General features: G+C 33.1%; 1 protein-coding gene and 1 long non-coding RNA gene across 3 annotated transcripts in view; one reads left to right on the forward strand and one right to left on the reverse strand.

Moving 5' to 3' along the window:
* Positions 1 to 5,355, forward strand: part of LOC126739958 (U6 snRNA phosphodiesterase 1) — a 29,084-nt gene extending 23,729 nt beyond the window's left edge. For both annotated transcript variants that reach the window (XM_050445798.1, XM_050445797.1), the window contains 3 exons: positions 4,707 to 4,887; positions 4,948 to 5,107; positions 5,163 to 5,355. In XM_050445798.1, coding sequence (XP_050301755.1) covers positions 4,707 to 4,887; positions 4,948 to 5,107; positions 5,163 to 5,354 — 533 coding nt within the window. In that variant the 3' untranslated portion in view covers position 5,355. The remainder of the gene's footprint in view (positions 1 to 4,706; positions 4,888 to 4,947; positions 5,108 to 5,162) is intronic.
* A 12,484-nt stretch (positions 5,356 to 17,839) lies between these two features.
* On the reverse strand, positions 17,840 to 18,739 carry LOC126739966 (uncharacterized). Its single transcript, XR_007661749.1, has 2 exons — positions 18,249 to 18,739; positions 17,840 to 18,189 (listed from the first exon to the last, which is right to left on the reverse strand). It is a non-coding gene; the product is annotated as an uncharacterized LOC126739966 (long non-coding RNA).
* Positions 18,740 to 18,847: the final 108 nt, after the last annotated feature.

Consider the following 18,847-nt stretch of genomic DNA (forward strand, 5'->3'; position numbering starts at 1 on the left):
ATGACGTATTTTGTCTTTCTATTTCTGGTTTTAGGTAACCTAATAGTTTCATGAATTGTCCATGCGTTATTCAGAAATACTGATGAAATTTAATTTCGTCTTCTATTAGATCAGGAAATAAAGTATAGAATTCACCCTCAGTCTTACGTTTTTTTCATATATTATGTATCCAACATTTTCTTTTCCTTTTTTGTTTTTTTTCTGCTTCTTCACACAAAGCAGAATTTTCTCTTCCTCATCCGAGGACAGCATTGTACAAACTGAAAGAAACTCAGCTCGCCGCCTCGCGTCGCTTCGGTTCAGCGCGCTCTATATGCGTATGGGCAAGAAAATGCGCTCCGCCGCGCTGACATGCGCTCCGGCGCGCTCCGCTCTAGTGGGCGACACCCTTATACTCTGACAAGACAGTAATTTGGCAAGATCGTTTATAAATAATAAAAAGAGAAACGGGCCCAAGTTAGACCCTTGCGGAACTCCCGAGCACACTTCATGTGCAGAAGACTTAAAGCCTTCATATTCCACAAATTGTTTACTACTTCGTAAATAAGATTTTATTAAAGCAACTTATTCCTTAGAAAAACCAAAAAATGTTAGCTTATGAGGAAGTACAAAGTGATCAATTTGGTCAAAAACTTTGCAGAAATCAAGCTAGAATACATCAACCTGACTTCTATTATCCATATGCTGACACAAATAATCATTTAGGCAAGCCAGGTTTATTGTACAGGACTGATTTTTGACGAAACCAAATTGATTAGGTGTTATGTCTAATTTGACATGGGCATATATTCAATTATAAAGAACTATTTCAAAAAGTAAGAAATTACATAAGATCGATATAGCTCTGTAATTTTAAATGTCGTTCTTCGGTCCCTTTTTGAATATCGGGGATATTCTTGTAGTCTATATGTGCGCAATAGGCCCTGACAAAACGCGAATACAATCTTTAACGACAAGACTTGATACTCCATCGGTACCGGAGGTCAACTTACTTTTTAGTTTATTACCAACATTACTAACATTAAGACTAGATGGGTCCGACTCAATATATACGCTTTGAAAGAAAGTTCCAAAAGCATCAACAATTTGCTGTGGATCTTTTATTGTACGATCCTGAAACAGCATTACTCTGGGAATATTGGATTGGAAATTCCTTTCTTATTCTGCACATAGTTCCAAAAATCGGAGGAGTCTACATTAATTCGATTTTCGGCTGTTCGAGAAAATTCTAAAAAAGCAACCCTAATTTGTTTTTTAATATTGTTTTGAACTATTTTAAACTAATTTTATAATAATGAGTTCTATACTTCTTAAATTTTTTCCGAATTAAATTCTTTAGTTTGATATTTTTGATATTCATTTGATATGATATATGAAATTTATGTTTTTTAACGATTTTAAGCGGAACTGCTCTATGAAATATTTCATTTTCACTATAAAAGCTGTCACAAGTACATTAGGATCCAAAACAAACACCTCCTGTCAGTCAGCATCTTCAATTAAGTTATATAACATTGAATAATAATTGCACGTCTAAAATTGAAACAATTTTGTACCAGTAAATTGTGGGTGAAATTATTAGAAATTATTAATTCACAATTAATGAAGGATGATAAGAATCACATTCAACAAAATAAAAACCCAAATGAACTTCAAACTCAAACAAATTATTTATCACTAAATCCAGAATTCTTCCATTAAGATTAAAGACGTTATTACATGTTTCAAAGTAATCGTACTCCATATCATTTGCTACTAGCAGGGAAATGGTAGATGAATATCAATAATGAGTAATAATGAGAAAAAAATGTAGTAAAATATGTTTGGTTTCCGAAATAAAGTTAAACAAATGTCAACAGAACGTGTATCAGACAAACTTATTTTGTTTATTAATAACTGATAGTAAACAAGTCATAATGTTTGAAATCTTTAGCAGTACTTAGTTTGTTGGTGGCTGTGATCGTTTTCGATCGTTATTTTCACACGAACAAAATAAAAGCGTCAAATGTAATGGCGCACATTTTTACAAACGAAGAACTTGTCGACATGGTTTTGGTTTACGGAGAAACGCATCAGAATGCAGTGGCAGTAGCTGATCTGTATGCCCAAAGATTTCCCCGAAGATATCACCGGAGACGTGGGGCTTTCTTACGTGTTAGAGAAACTGGCAATTTGCGGCCGCGGCCTGGACAAGATGGAGGAGCTATTAGACCTAGGCCCATTCTAAATCTGGAGGAGGATATTTTAGAAGTTATCGAAGAACAACCTGGAATTAGCACTAGGACAATTGCAGCGCGATTTGGAATATCGCAATCTACAAGTTGGCAAATTTTAAGGCACGAGTTGCTGTACCCGTTTCATGTGCAGAGGGTACAAGCCCTACTTCCAAGACATTTGCCGCTTCGAGTACACTTTTGTGAGTGGTTGTTACATTACCAGCAGTTAAGCCCAAACTTTACCATGAACATTTTAGTTACGGATGAGGCAAATTTTACGCGCAATGGAATTTTCAACTTTCATAACACTCATTACTGGGCTTTGGAAAATCCGCATATTACACGGAGAACATACTTTTAACAACGTTTTTCTGTAAATATATGGGCTGGAATTCTAAACGGGATGCTCATCAGACCTTTTATTCTGGAAAATGGTTTGACTGGTGCTCGGTATTTAGAATTTTTGCGCAACAATTTACCAGTGCTCCTTAAAAATGTGAATCTCAACGTTAGGCAGAACATGTGGTTTCTTCATGATGGTGCTCCACCACATTTTTCACGACCAGTGCGACAACATTTAGATTGTGTGTTTCCCGGGCGATGGATAGGCCGTGATGGTCCTGTTGGGTGGCCCCCTCGCTCGCCTGACCTTAATCCATTAGACTTTTATTTGTGGGGTCATATGAAAACAATGGTGTATGTAAACGAAGTTGATACTGAGCAAGAGCTACGACAGTTCATCAGCTATTATTTCCCAAGTTTATGCGCATAGGTTGAAAATCACCTTGTATAGACAATGAATACAAAGCACGTAAAAATGGTCAAAGGACAATTGCGCACCTACAATCTCGATACAATTTACAATTTGAAGCAAATCAAATGAATCCAGAGGTAACATTTTAAACTCGTGTTTAACAGCTGATAGTATACCTCCACCCTTCGACAATCCAGTTGTGTCCAAATTTAGGTCACATCGGTGTACATCATAAATGTCCGGAAACAGTTCAGAGTTCGCGACATTATTTTGTAAATTCGCCTCTGTTAATCCAATAATGTCCATTTCCGCTAAGCAAACTTCATTGTAAAACGAGGAACACTTTGTTCAGATGAATCTAAGAGTGGTTTCTGGATCCCTTTGTTAGGCGAAAATGTCCATCCTTTTGTTGAATTGTGTTTGAGAAGTGACGAGATGGATGTTGCATATACCTTCACTTGTTCACATATACTTTCTTAAGCCAATTCTCCGCTTTAGTAATTACGCTGAGATATTCGTTAAGTATAACGATCTTAAAGGAATTCGATGTTCCACTTGTTCTGAGCTTAACAGCTGTGATAAGGGCATCTTCCGCGCCAAGCACTATATCTTTAAGATGTGCTTTTAAAATATGATCTGATACAATTTAGGTTGGATATATGAAGAGCAGTTGTTGATTTTGCCGCAGTGAGCAAAGAATTAACATTATTATCAGGCTCGGCACATCCCACAACTATATCCTCGGTGTAGGGTAAAATTACCAGGAGTTGTTTTATAGATATTACGTTCTGAAGCTTTGGAACTGTTTTTTCTGAACCTAATTTACTTATCAACCCTTTAGACTCTATATTACTAGATTCGAAACAAGTAGTTGCACAAGTTCAGTGTTGGTTTTCTTTATGGCTCGAACAACCGAGTCCAACTTGAGATTCACTATATAATATACTATATATATTACTATAACAATATATTACTATTAAACATAATATATTGTTCCATAAATGTTAACTTTTTGCTAACATCACTAATTTTTTTGGAATCTGTAGTAGATTCGATCTTCGGGATTCTCGAATTTAAAGCAGCAATCTACCAACTGTAGTGTATCTGGCTTCTTTCTTCACTTCTGTGACACAGTCGAGATACAAATGCAATAGGGTCCGAGATTGACCGGGGATAACCTTAACCGCCTGCGCATTTCTGCAGTTAGTGCAGATTACGCGATGGCATATATCGCATGGAAAGTCAAAAAGACGTTATCTCCCCTCCTTAAATACACATTCCTTATCGCATTTATAACATCGGTTATGATTTGACATCTTGCTACGAACGGGATAGTTCAGTAAAAAAGTCACAAACAGGCAATAGCGCACCTTTATCAAGTCGGGTAAACCTGGCGCCACTGGTTTAGTTTGTAGTTTGGAAAAATCAGTAAGCGACGTAGCAAACGTCGATGTCAAAATCAGTGACTGCAACAGGCTATAAGGTTACTAGAAGATAAGCTATAAGGTAACTTTGGTTAACAAAAAAAACTTGTTCATGAACAACAATGTTCAGTGAGTTAAACTTGTGTGAAACAGTGACTGAAGAAAACGGATAATTATAGCTCCAAAAGATAGCTACATACCATATTTAAGCTAAACGTATCTAGTCGTCATTTTATGTTTTATTGCGATTTAGTCAGTTAATCTGTATTTTATTTATAGTAAATTAATGAAAAGTATTTTACATTATTCTAGTTGAAGCAACGACTGGAGTAACAGACCTATTGGCCTTCATACAAGAAATAGTACCCGAAAACCTGGACCTAAAAATATCAGATAATTTCCACATAAGCTTGACAAAAACGGTAGTTCTAAAGTACCACTGGATAACTCCATTTGTACAAGGTGTTAAGGAAAATATTAAATTATTTAGAAAGTAAGTATTTCTTAATACCTTAAAATTAGCAACAATTTAATTTCAAATAAATTCTTTTAGGTTTTTTATATTATTCGATAGTATCCAAGTTTATTGTAACGAAGAACGCACTAGAACATTCTTGGGAATTCAGATCAAAAGTGGTCATGATAGTTTAATAAAATTAGTACAGTTATTGGATAGGTGCCTTTTAGAGTATGGATTGCCAGTCTTTTATAAAGTAATTAAAGAAATTAACTGCTTTTATTTATTTATTAAATAAATATTTTTTTTAGGACCCATCTTTTCATCTTAGTATCGCCTGGTGTGTGGGAGATAAAAAAGAAACCCTACAAACTTATTTGCCCAAAATCAACCAGAAATTTTCGGAATTAATGCAGAGCCATCCTCAAGAAGAGTTTTACATTTATGTTAATTCTCTTTTGTGTAAAAGTGGCAATAAATACTTTCAACTGATGCTTAATTAGATGCAAGTTTTTTTATTGTTTCTAAATTAATTAAGTTTGTAATGGTATTTACTGGCGCTTACTAATTTTTTTAATCTCCTCTCGATCTTCTGGGTTATTTATAAAGTTTGCAGTTTGTTATCCAACCATTATCTCGGGCGCCTCCCTCAAGTTTAATGTGGATGAGGAACCACGGCCTATCGGGTAGCCTTTAAACAGTGGAGAAAGTAATCCAGGTCTTCTGTGTGAGTAAAACTATAGGCAACATTGTAGCAAAATCACATTTATTCATCCCAAAACCTAACATGTCATCTCTTTGATAACACTTCTCAATAAGCCTTACATACGGCCAAACTCAATACGGTACGGTGCGGGAAGAGGAGGGGTGCAATGAAGAGAACCCATGTCGGTAAGCAAAATGTAAAAGCGGTACGGTAATTTATGGCAGTGAATAAACGGATCACATACTGCCCAGAGAAAATAAAGCATGAAACGGTCGGTATTAATCGGAATGGTAAGCGGTAAGTCACTCACAGGATATTTAAGCGGTCTAATATTGAAAATAAATATGGTCGCTCGTAACCTTGGCCAACTCTGTTTAAAATATCGGTAGACGCGGTCTTAATTATGTAGGTAAAAGATGGCACTGTTGTCAGGTTAGGAATAATGGGATAATATCCAATGCAGGGTGCTACCTCGTAACGGTCCGGCACGCAGCCCCGTGTATAGGAATAGGAAAAAGGGCCTTTTGCCTATCCTTCTTACCTATTATACTTACATGCTGACAACAGCGGCGGAGTGAAGGAGCTGGCGGCGGCGGAGCGATGTACGGTACTGTGGGGCTTACCCAATAATACCTCTACAAAAGGACAAAGCGCTTCAAAATATTTTGCTCGTGATGTCACGCGTTTGGACCATACACTTCGGGTATGGTCAAACCAGTAAGTCCGGGGTTAGGATTTTCAGGTGAATTCAGCTGTTGACGCTTCCGTTGTTCGTCCACGGAAGGCTGCCTGCAACCAAAGAAAATAATAGTAAACTATAGAAAATCCATCCTGTGTAAATTTTTTGACCACCTAAAAGGATCCCCGTTTTTCGAGCGAGGATCCATCGGTAAAATTACGCGTTGAAATCTGGCCGATCGCTTGGCTGTGTTGCAAAATTTAATTTGGCGGCTGCGACTCGGCTGAGCAACACAATAAGTCCTAGAGTTCTATAAACATACTCAACCTTAACAGTGCCTTAGTAAGTAAGTACAGGGTGTTCCATTTAAGAGGAAAAACGGCATATTTTTTGACTTTCCCAGTATATTTAAAAAAATTGATGATAACCAATCGACGTATTTTAACTCAGAGAATTTGAAAATCGTAATAAGAAAACAATTCCATAAAAAAAGACTGACGACATTGTTTTCTTATTACGATTTTCAAATTTTCCGAGTTAAAATACGTCGATTGGCTATCTTCAATTTTGTAAATATACGGAAAAAAGTAAAAAATATGCCGTTTTTCCTTTTAAATGGAATACCTTGTACCTAAAGTTCGTTTCATGGGTCTTACTGTGGATCCTAGAACAGCCAGATATAAATACGTGTATTTTTACGCAAAGTTACAGCTGAATACCTGTGAAATAAACATCACCTACAATCTATATCTATCTCAAGTTTTAATTGGGAACTATTCGGTAATGAAAATTACAGTTAACCAAAAACTATAATTTTCTGACTTTTAGGTAAATGAAAAATGTGTAAGGTGGTATAACTATGAGGTGATGTACAAAATTAATTTTTGAATACTGAAAATTAAATTTAAAGAATAAACATATATAATACCGGTTTAAATAGTCAAATTCCAAAACAATAGGAGATAAAACTTAAAAAATAGTACCATAACAAATAATAATAGTTATTTATTAGAGTAAAATAGGCGTTTTAAAATTACTGCTTTCGCTAAAGCTCGTGTAGTAAACGTAAAAGTCAATTAAGTAAACTTTTTGAGTGAAGGCGAAAAATATATTATTTTATTTTATTATACTGAATCTTCTAATCTTGACCAACTTTAAAGTATACAAACTCAAAAATTAGAAAGATAAATTGTAACCTAAAATTGTAAAGCAAATCGTCAAATTTAGATCATTAGGTTGACAAAAAATATAAGTTACGCTTTTCTTTTTAAATAGGTAGGTATTATATGATACCGATTTTGAGGAAGTTTGAGGATGGGATCGTTGATATAAATATTTCTGATAGAATTTCTCTTTTGCGCGCCATCGTTTTTTTGTGCTCATGCACTTTTGTATACTTAGTGTTGCCATTGCTAAGTGGGACACAGGAAATCCCATGTTATTTTTTATAGGGATTGGCTTTCCTCTTTAACTTAGAGAAAAAAGTATTAAAATTTATTAAAGAGCACTAAAATCTACAGCCTATAAAATAGCACGTCACGCACAGACATTTTTTACTTATTTAAACAGCTTAAATCTCTACCACTTGTTACTTTGATAGTCAAAATACCTTTGACATATATATCAATTCACACCGATTCTGTGAGCTTTATTAAGCTTTATAGCCAAAAATCTATATAAAAAATTATCTTTTTTTATTGCAATGTATTTACAGGTAACAACCAAAATTTTTTTATCTTGACTTGTGGATCGTCAAATAAGTTTGGCATTTTATACATGACTACTGTATTGGTAGTAAATACAGTAGTCATTTGGCTTTTTACTTTGAGCAGTACCTGTAAGTACAGCGTGACAAAAACCTCATCAAGAGTTTTGGACATCTAAACTCTAAACAGACCAATAAAAAAAAATAAAAGTTATTTTGTTGGTAGAAGATTCTATTATTCTTTAATTAACTTAAATATTTTTTCTCTCTACAAGGAGAGTCAATATTTTCCTAGGTTCCTCTTGGCGATGCAACACCCGAAATAAAAATTAATTATCAAACGGTATTTTTATTATTTACCGATTTCAGGAAACGCAACGTTACTTGGTATGGATCTGGAAATCTGGATCTGAAAAATAAACACTTGTGTGAGAGACATTTTGCGGATAGCGCTTTTCGGACGGAAAACCGGCGTTATTTAAAAACAAATGCAATACCCTACGTATATTTCCCAACAGATGAACATTTAAAAGTACTAACACCAGAAAGGACCTATTCGGGGAAAAACGGGCTTTACCTACAGACAGTCCGACAACCAACGAAAATCTAACGAAAAAATTACATTTAAACGAAGGCGATCATAATACAAAAAAACTAGAGGAAATAATTAAACTTCCAAATCATACAATGACGCCAAGAAAATGAATGTTAAATGTTAAAAAAACAAATAAAAATTCTCGGAAGTAAATTCAAAAAAAATTAATTCCGTATGCGACTTTTACAGTTAAAACAAAAAAATAATAAGTCTTTAATTTCAAAAGTAATGCCGTTGTTAACATTTCTATCAGTAGTACCAAAAAAATTTATTTTGAAATAATAAGAATAAAATAATTTCTAGACTGTACATTTAATAATTAAATGGACAGTCTAGAAAAAAATGGAACAACAGGGAAAAAAAAGTGTCTGTGTCAATTTTTTATAAATCTCCTGCGGCATATATGTTTTTGAGGCGTGAAGGTTTTATTTTACCGTCCGTTTCAACAATACGAAGATGGATGAGCGAAAATTTATTTAAAACAGATATTGACAACGGTTTAAAGTATCATCTTAAAAAAAAATGTGAGGGTATGACCAAAAATGAAAAAAAATGTGTGTTAGCCTTTGACGAGATTAGCATTAAAAAAACTAATTGAATACAACAAAAAACTCGATCTCATTGAAGGATTTGAAAATTTAGGTGTCTTAGGGCGTTCCTCAAAAAAGCAACACATGCTCTCGTATTTTCGATTAAAGGCCTATATAAGAATATGCACCAAAATTCAACCCGGCATTTTGTCCTGTTTAATTAGCTTTAAACCATAACTTTAAGTTTTTTCATAAAAATAATATAGGTACTAGTAATGTTTCTTTAATTTTGTTATTTAAAATATTTGTGAGAATTATTTTCTATTAAAATATATTAAAACATATTCCTCCACTTTGTTCCTAATTAACTTCAAATGTCAACTTTAAAGATTAAGGCCTTATCAGTAATAATTCTGCGATGCGGTACAAAGACAAATCAATGCAAAAAATGCCAAAAATTAAGTCTTTATAGGTTTGGAATGGTTTTATTTTTCTAGGCACGTGCATTTTTTTTAAATTTGAAATAATAATTTTTTTGCGTTTGATAATAATGGAGAAATTTTAATTTTAAAGCGAACAAAACCAAAATGATGACTCAACAATTTTTCGCGATTTTTACAAATTTTTTCAATGCAATAATATGGTAGGTGTAATATTTTATGTAGTTTTACACAGGCAAATAATGCAGGCGACAAAACCTCACTATATATTAAGGCCCAAGCAATTTTATCTCAGTGTAAATTAATATTCAAATTCAAATTCAAAAGCTTTTTATTTATCCCAAAATAAATTACACTTCATTTTTAAATATAACAATAATCTCGGTTGATGATAAATAAAGGACTACCCTGCGATTAATAAACCGATTCACAAGTCTGGAACTTATTTTCAGAAATGTGTGGAGCGCCCCAAAAACTAAAACCTATAAAAAACTAAAACCTAAAGAAAAAAAAATCACTATTTATACTTAACAATAAAGTTAATAATTTTCAGTTTATGACAATAATTTTGGTATCCGGTCAAGCACAAGAACCCCCCATAGGTCACTAGGAGAATAGCACTAATAATTCATTATTATTTATAAATTGGACTGACAGAGAACGCACAGATCTAGCCACAAATAGTCAGATAATTTCAACATTTTCTCACATTTTCATTAAATTGTACGTTGCTCTTGCAAAAGTTTATTTTTAATGTGTTGTGAAAATGTAGATATTGCTAAAGTTTTTTTTTCAATTGGAATATTGTTCCATATTTGAGGTGCAACAAAAGCAAAGGATTTTTGGAAATTTGCAGAACGGTGTTGCGGTACAAGAAAATTGCCAGTATAGCGAGTTTGGTGATAGTGATCTCTAGATATGAAAAGTTGATATAAATATGGCGGTTGCTTGGATTTTAAAACTCTATAAATAAAATTGGTTAAATGTAGCGTACGTCGATTAGCCATAGATAATATTGAGTGTTTATTTAAGTGTGGAGTAATATGATCTCTATACAAAATATTATATGAAAATCGCAAACACGCATTTTGCAACTTCTGAATAGATTTAGAAATTCTGTTAGTCAAAGAGCTGTGATAAATGATGTCACCATAATCCAACAAAGATAAAACAAGAGAGTTACATAAATAGTATTTTGTTGTTGAGGGCAAAAATCTGTTTACTTGATATATTTTCTTCAATCTTAAATAGGCAATGCAAAGTTTCTTTTTTATATGCGTTTCGAAAGTTAATCTTGTGTCAAGGTAAACACCTAAATTCTTGACTTCTGTGACAACAGGCAACCTTTCATTATCTATCATAATATTTAAATGTTGATTAATATTTGCTATTCTGGCTTTGTTCTCTCCCAACAATATTACACATGATTTTGCAGCATTTAGCTTAAGATTATGATTATTTGCAAAACTTCGAATTTTTTTTAGGTCATCATTAAGATTTTTCTGAAAATGCTGCAATAGATCTTGATTAAATGAAATGTACAGTTGGGAATCATCAGCAAACTGTTGCATTTTGGAATTTATAACCTCTTTGTTCATATCTGCAACGTATAATGAAAACAATAATGGCCCTAATATCGACCCCTGTGGGACGCCCGTTGTCACCGGTATGTAATCAGATTTAATTTTGTTGGGCCCATTATAAAGAAGTGTACTCTGAACACGCCCGACTAGATAAGATTCAAAGAATTTTACAGCTTCCTGAGAAAAACCAAAATGGTGAAGCTTAGCCAACAACATCCGGTGACACAGTGTGTCAAAGGCCTTACTGAAGTCTAATAGGCAGAGGCACGTGATTTCTTTCCGATCCTGATCAAGCCTTACATCATTCACCAAGTTAATTAGGCAGGTACTAGTGCTAAAATTTTTTCTAAATCCAGATTGGCTAGGCGGAATTATTTTTTTAGATTCGACAAATGAAACAATCTGTTGATAAATGTGCTTCTCCAAAATTTTTGATATAGCCGGCAAAATACTTATGGGTCGAAGATCTTTAAAGTCTCCTGGATTTGAAACTTTTGGTAATGGTAAAATAATAGACTTTTTCCATAAGTCCGGATAACTATTTTCTAGAATACAAGTATTAATAATATTTATTAAAGCATATTTACAATAAGGAAAGCATAATTTAATATCTCTTATTGATATCTCGTCTTCGCCTGTGGCATTAGTGCTAATAGAATTTAAAATTTGGATTAATGCTTCTTCGTCTATCAGACCAAACCTTAACTCCTCGGTAAATGATTGATGCCTATTTTGTTTATAAAAATTAAGCTTTTCATCTGAGGTAGTATATGTACTTGAATTAGAATTTACAAAATAATTATTTATTGCAGATGGATCTGGAAATAGCTGAAAAATGTCATTGGTATTTTTAGTTTTGGTCAGATTTAACTTTTCAGCAGATTTCCAAAAATCCCTTCCAGACTTTGTAGAAAGAGATTGAAAGTAAGCTATTTTCTCACGGGCTATGGCATGTTTAGTCGTATTTCGAAGTTCCCTATAGTATTGCAGTTTGGCGTCGGTTCCATGCTGTAGATATTTCTTGTGAACCTTATCTCTTAATTTCATTAGCAACTTAATGTTATTCGTAATCCATGGTGTATATGGCCTATCCTGGATTCTTTTTTGTTTCAAGGGAGCATGCTTGTTAAGTAAAAACATGATAAACGAATTAAAAATGTTTAATTTATTATTAATATTAGTTATATAATAAATAATATCCCAATTTAGTGCTCGAGCGTCCCTCTCAAAGTCACCCACTGTAATATCGTTATAATTTCTAAAAGAAACAAATTTTTGAAATGGCTTGTTTGAAATCAAATTAAAGCATGCAGAAGTTAAACAGTGATCAGATACACTTTCTGAAATAGGTACCACCTCACAACTTTCAGGGATGAATGTTTTACTTGTTATAATTAGATCTAATAAACTCGAGTTATCTCCAGTGTGACTAAACCGAGTAGGGTTTTTAACATATTGCTCCAAATCATAATATTGAAGCAATTTGACAAAATCATTTTTTGGTGTAGTTTGGTTTAGAAAATTAATGTTATAGTCTCCGACAAAAATTGGATAGTCACAAAAGGGTACGGGAAGACTTAAAATGTCCTCAAAGCTGTCTAAAAAGTTATTAATGTTTGCAGATGGTGGTTTGTATATTGTGGTGAAAATAACAGATTTTTTACCTATGTTAATTTTTATGCTTAAATATTCACAAGATTCTGAATTAATATGAAATTGAAGTATTTCATATTTTAAATGACTTTTTAGGTAAACACCTACTCCTCCACCCCGGCCAACTCTATCCTTTCTAACAAATTTGTAGCCATTAAGTTTAAATGAAGTTTCGTCATGGGAAGGTGTCAGCCAAGTCTCAGTTATTCCTAATATCTCAAACTGATGTTGATGTACATAGTGTGAGAATTCATCGAATCCTGTATTAAGAGAGCGTATATTCAAATGTGAAATTTTAAATAGATTTTGACCAGAACTAGCGCGCGACCCCATGTCATCCATTATCATTTAAAATATAATTCTCCCAATAACCACCAGCCGGAGCCCCTATACTGGACCAAAATAGATGCCTTTTATTATTTATACTTAACATTAAAATACAAACTAAAAACCCACAATCAAAATTTAAAGGTGATTTTTTTATCACAGTTATAAAATGATGTATATTATGCATTTATACTAATATGCCCTTAAAGAAGTTGATCCACTAATTAAAAAAAAAAATGATATGCTGAATAAAAAGCTCATTATAGTATTATCTCAAAATATAGTTTAATATAAAAAAAAATAAATTTACCCACAGATAAAAGGGAATATGTGGCATTAGCGCAAAATCATAAGATATAGGTACAGTCTTATTAAAAAAAATAATAATAAAAAAATACATGTTAGATACACAATACGTAATACCCACTTCCCAAAGCCAGCCACAAATCATACACTAAATATATGTACATATTACTTACACTTAATTTTCTAAATTTCTAGATTTCTTAAATTTCTAAAAACTTACTTTAATAGATTTTATTAAAAAAAAATATATATACATATATATGCATATGTAGGTTTATATATTGTGTACATACGCCAGATATGCTGTGTAGAAATGAAGGGCTACTTAACTTTTCTTCCCTTCCAAATAAGTCTTCAAGTTTTTTCTTAGCCAATACAAAAGGAAGGAACCCATTCATTTATACGTAAATCTAGGCAGCAATTTTGATTCTTTAGCTAAATAATAATTATTATTCGGAGTCACTAACCTGTCTGTCAGTTTGTGTATTGGAGGGCAGCTTACCGATTACGTCATTTAGTTTATCCATTGATGTAATAACCAACTTAGCACCCTCATTTAACACATACACTCGACCCCCCATAGTGTAACACGAACTTGGGAAGTATTTTTTGCACTCTTTAAAAATTTGTAAATTATCGACGGTAAGTAATTCAGACAGAAAAACTCCCGAACCTTTTAAGCGTCTTTTATTATTAAAAATGTTATCGCGTAGCCACCGACAATATACTGAGACTACTACAGGTCGAGGTTTTGTTGACACGGATGGTTTTTTTACGCCTAAGCGGTGACAATAGTTTAAATCACTTTTACGAATATTTACTCCAATTTTTTGGCTGATAGTGCTGCCAACCTCCTGATATATGTCCTGGTTTGCTTTCTCGGGAATACCGTGAAGCAATATAACATTTTGATTAGCCGCCATATCAGCTTTTAGCGTAGCAGATGTTATTTTGGAGATATTATACTTTATATCCTCGATTGATTTTTTTACAGAAGTCTCAAATTCTAGGAAACGTTCAGAGAGCTCTTCTAGGCCATTATTTGACTTACTTGTAGATGTAATCGCTCTGTTGTCAAGATCTTTTCTAAATTTATTAATATCTTCGGCGAACTTGGCAGCCATTTCTTCCACCTTGTCATTAAGCTTCTGTACCTCACTAAGGTTTTGAGGTAAATCTGCCCTTTTTTTGGATTCTTCTGATCGGTTTCCAGAACGAGTCATTTTCATTATACACCTAACTAGAGTTACACACACTTTTTATGAAATAAATTACATTAAATGAGCTTAAAATAGTTAAAAACTGTGGATCAACAATAACAATGATCCTATTCGCCACACATGCGCATCAGTATCTTAAGAATAAACTAAAAATTAATTAAAACATCCATTTTCCCAAAACTTAATTTTTGCGAATACCTCGTTCTGCCTTTATACGGCGCGGCGCGAGAGAATTATTCACTAATAGATAAAATTTAAAATGTTATCAGTAATGGCAACATCGCTTCGATTCTTACACGGTTAGCGCATAAAATATTCTTATTTAGGCCGTCGTCCCACCAAAGATACACGACAGCGACGCGACATCTCCGCGATGTCGCCAGCGTGTATCTTTCGTGTCGAACCCATGTTTTTAAATCATTTTTGTCCCCACCAACGCTGCGCCGAAGACACATCCAAAAGCGTGTCGCCTTCGTGTTGCCGGGAGACTGGACGTGTCAGTTGTGAAGCAACATTCAAGCTGTGTGTTGGCGTTTTTTTTTTTATTTATTGAAGTTTTGTTTTTTGTTTATTATGGCACAACAAAATGCTGAACTGGATTTTAATGGATGTCTGTGCAGCTCCTTAGCAGCAACAAACATTTTTTTTTTTTTTTAATTTTTCTTAATAAAAGGATGCACACACCATTTTCTTTTTTTTGCCATTTTATTTTTTTTTTCTATTCCGCAAATACCAATACATTGCAACCACATCCTCGTCTTCACTCGATGACATTTTGAACTAAACTGAACAACTAAACGTAGGAAACACGAAACGCGTATCTTTGGTGGAGCAACTGCATGTCGTCTGAATGTGTCCAGGCGAAATCGTATCGCCTTCGCGTCGCTGTCGCGTATCTTTGGTGGGACGACGGCCTTAGGGAAGCATTGATGTCTCCTTGTCGGTTCACAGCTTCCCATTTACGTGGGTTATCTATTCCTTAGTATAATTATCTTTGCTGCAACGCTGCCAGACTTTGCAGATTGTCGTGAACGTTAGGATGCTCTATTACTATCTTAAAATAATTAAATCTATATCTTTAACTGCTCTTACTTTACAATTTAGTTAAAAAAAAGAGTGCATCCTAATTTCTTTTTTTATAATTTAAACTACCATTTTTTCAAATTTTATCATTTATCTAAGCCTTGTTACTTGCCAATAGGAGTTCTTTCTATATAAATCTGACAACGGCGCATCTACGAGTTGTGCCACCTACTTGCGTCTATATCCCAACACTATTGCGGAGAATGCGCTTGTCAGGCAAAATATAATATCACATTTAAATTTGGAAGATGGGAAAACCATGTATCGTTCTAAGAGCATTTTGTATTTTTTTTGAGTAGGACATATTTTTTTCTGCTCGTAAAAATAGTACAAAAAATAGTACAAAATTTTTTTTGTAACTCTTTTTTATTTTGTTTTAAATTATTGTATTTAGGAAATAAACAAAAATAATGTTATTCTTTTCGTTTAATATAAAAAAATATCGTGTATTATCACTTCACTATCAATTAATTATTACAAACAAAGTTTACTAAAGTAGTATAATCATCAAACTCTTCATCCTCAACTTTTCTCTTTCTTTTCCTTTTTAGGGATTTCAAAGATGTAGTTACTGGTAATGGCTGTCTACGATTTTGTAATTCAGATTTCTTGTTATGAGTGTAGTACTCACTAGAAACTAGAGGGCTTATTGTAGTTGTTTTCATTGCACTAATAGCAGAAATTATAGTTTTGATGTTTTTCTTTGCATAAGTAATTTCTTCTAAATTATTGCTATTTGATATCAAGCTTGTCAGAATGCTTAGTTCTTCCAGAGTTGACTTTTTTTCTAACTGAACGGTATCTCTAGTGTTTTGATTAAGTTGGCAGGATATAAGCTGATGTTCATCATCAATATTATTTTCATCAATATATAATGAAGAATCTTCATCATTCATGGAGAAAATATTTTCTCGTGGAGTAGGAGGGTACCTTGTACAAACCATATGTATATGTTTACATATGTTATACTGTATAGCATAATCGTGGCAAGTACATGAATATGTATGAAGGCAGCATTTACATTCATTGCAATTAAAATTGCATTGGCATACTTCATGAGTATCTTTAATACATTCAACAGTATAGTATTCTAAACCTGGAGTACTATTCGTGTTCTTAGATGAAGCAACAAGCCATTTCTGTTTAGGAATATCTTCAAAAATTTGAACAGTGTGCGCAAATTGCTCGGCAATTTTATGACGTTTTCTTAACTCACTAAGTTTATAGGGAACCCTGTTTCTTGATATTGTCACCAATCTTCTTAAAAAATTCATACGAAGGCATTCTAAAATGTTATTAATGCTGACATCCAGTCTTCTCTGATATTTTCCTGCCATTTGAGGATTATGTTTCAACTCCTGGTGCCATTTTTCCAGACACATGTTAGTGTTCTTTTTAAATCCTTTCCGGAAACAATGGGCCCATTGTTCAGGTCTTTTTGCATAGTAAGTGGCAAAGTACAGTCCATATTTTTTTGTATCCTCATCACTAGTTATACTTTTTATCAGATTAGTCATCATTTTCTGGAAAGTTAACTCATCAAGTTCATTAATTAATAATTTTATATTTTTCTTAACTTCTTTGCGTTTTTCAACCGAATTTATTTTAGAGAGATTATCATTAAGATTTCTTTTTACATGCCAGTCACATAAAACTTTGTTAGGTGAATGTTCAAAAACTTTCACAAAGGCATTATAAAATATATTACAATCGTCCGACATAAAAATTCTGGGCTTAAGTTCTGGAAATTTTTCTTTTAGACAAGAAAAAAAAATCTTATATATTACTTCTATCTGGGTAATTGACCATAAAAAAGCTACTGGAAACCCTTCGTAGTCTTCATCGACTACCATAAGTGTTGTAAGCTGTATTTTGTACGGATTGGTCCCATGGGTTGAATCAATCATTAAAATGTTATGCCCATATTTTGCAAGCATTTCTGTTTGAGCTGCATTCATAAAAATTAAAAGAAAATTATTTTTCCGAAAATCGATAAGAAATAATAACATTTTTGACAACATATTTGAAAGAAAAAGTCAATATTTCCTCCAACTTGATTGTTGCCTGGCAACCGAAAATAACAGTAAGGAAATATTCATTTCTGTACTGTAAGGAAATGTTATTTCCATACAGTAAACTTTAGAACATAAATGCGAACAGGCTTTTTCCTAAACAATTTTATTTTTAAAACTTTCAGCACAAACAAGGTTAACATTATATTTTAAAATTATTACTTATTATTTGTTATATTTACTGTTATTTGACAATTAGTACAAGTATTGAAAACTGGAAGAACTTGGGAATTAATAGCATTATTTTGTTGAATATTTTCCAAACTAATAATTTTATTTGTATGACAATAACTATTACTATAAATGATCTTGATGTATTGGTTTTTGAATCCGGTATGGTAACTAAAAGTTTAGATAGTAGGTCTTGTATATCTTGTACAGTCATTTTAACCAGCTCGTCCATTCTGCAAGCTCCGGAAATTCCAAATATTACAGCTACCTACAACAATAAATAAGCATGTAAAGAATCCAAATATAATTTGAAGTTTTGTAAGTTACCTTAATCATTAAATATTCCTTGTCTGGAGCTTCCTGAATAAATTTGTTTATTTCTTCTTTAGTTAAAATCTTGGATTTTTTTGGCTTATAGGCATGTGCTTGTTGTTTCAGGAATGCCCGAAGTTTTGAATATTCAGATATATCCACATCATCTCTAATTGCAAGGGTTGCCTTCAGCATTGAATAATTGGCCCATAAAGTTGAAGAATTAATCTTGGAACCAAGCTCCAAGAAGTATGCTATTACAACATTTTCCGAGAAAGAAGTAACATTTTTATTCGTACGGTAGTCCATGAAGCGGTTGTATGCATAGTTATACTTATTTCTAGATTTTATTGGTAACAATTCCAATGATGCAGCATTCATTGCCTCCGTGAGTTCTGGGAGGGTTTCAGAAATGGAACAGTCATCATCACTCATCATTTTACACGTTACTTTGGCTTTTTAAAACGTTAAAAAATCAACACTTTGGAAAGACGCCACAAATAAACTTTTCACTCGTCAAAATTGACAATTTAAAATTATGTACTTCGTTTCCGTAGTTACAAAACATGTTTCACGGCTTCTTTTATTTAAGGGAAAAATAATAATGTTGATTT

Source organism: Anthonomus grandis, chromosome 8, assembly GCF_022605725.1.
Source record: "Anthonomus grandis grandis chromosome 8, icAntGran1.3, whole genome shotgun sequence".
NCBI classification, from domain to species: domain Eukaryota; kingdom Metazoa; phylum Arthropoda; class Insecta; order Coleoptera; family Curculionidae; genus Anthonomus; species Anthonomus grandis.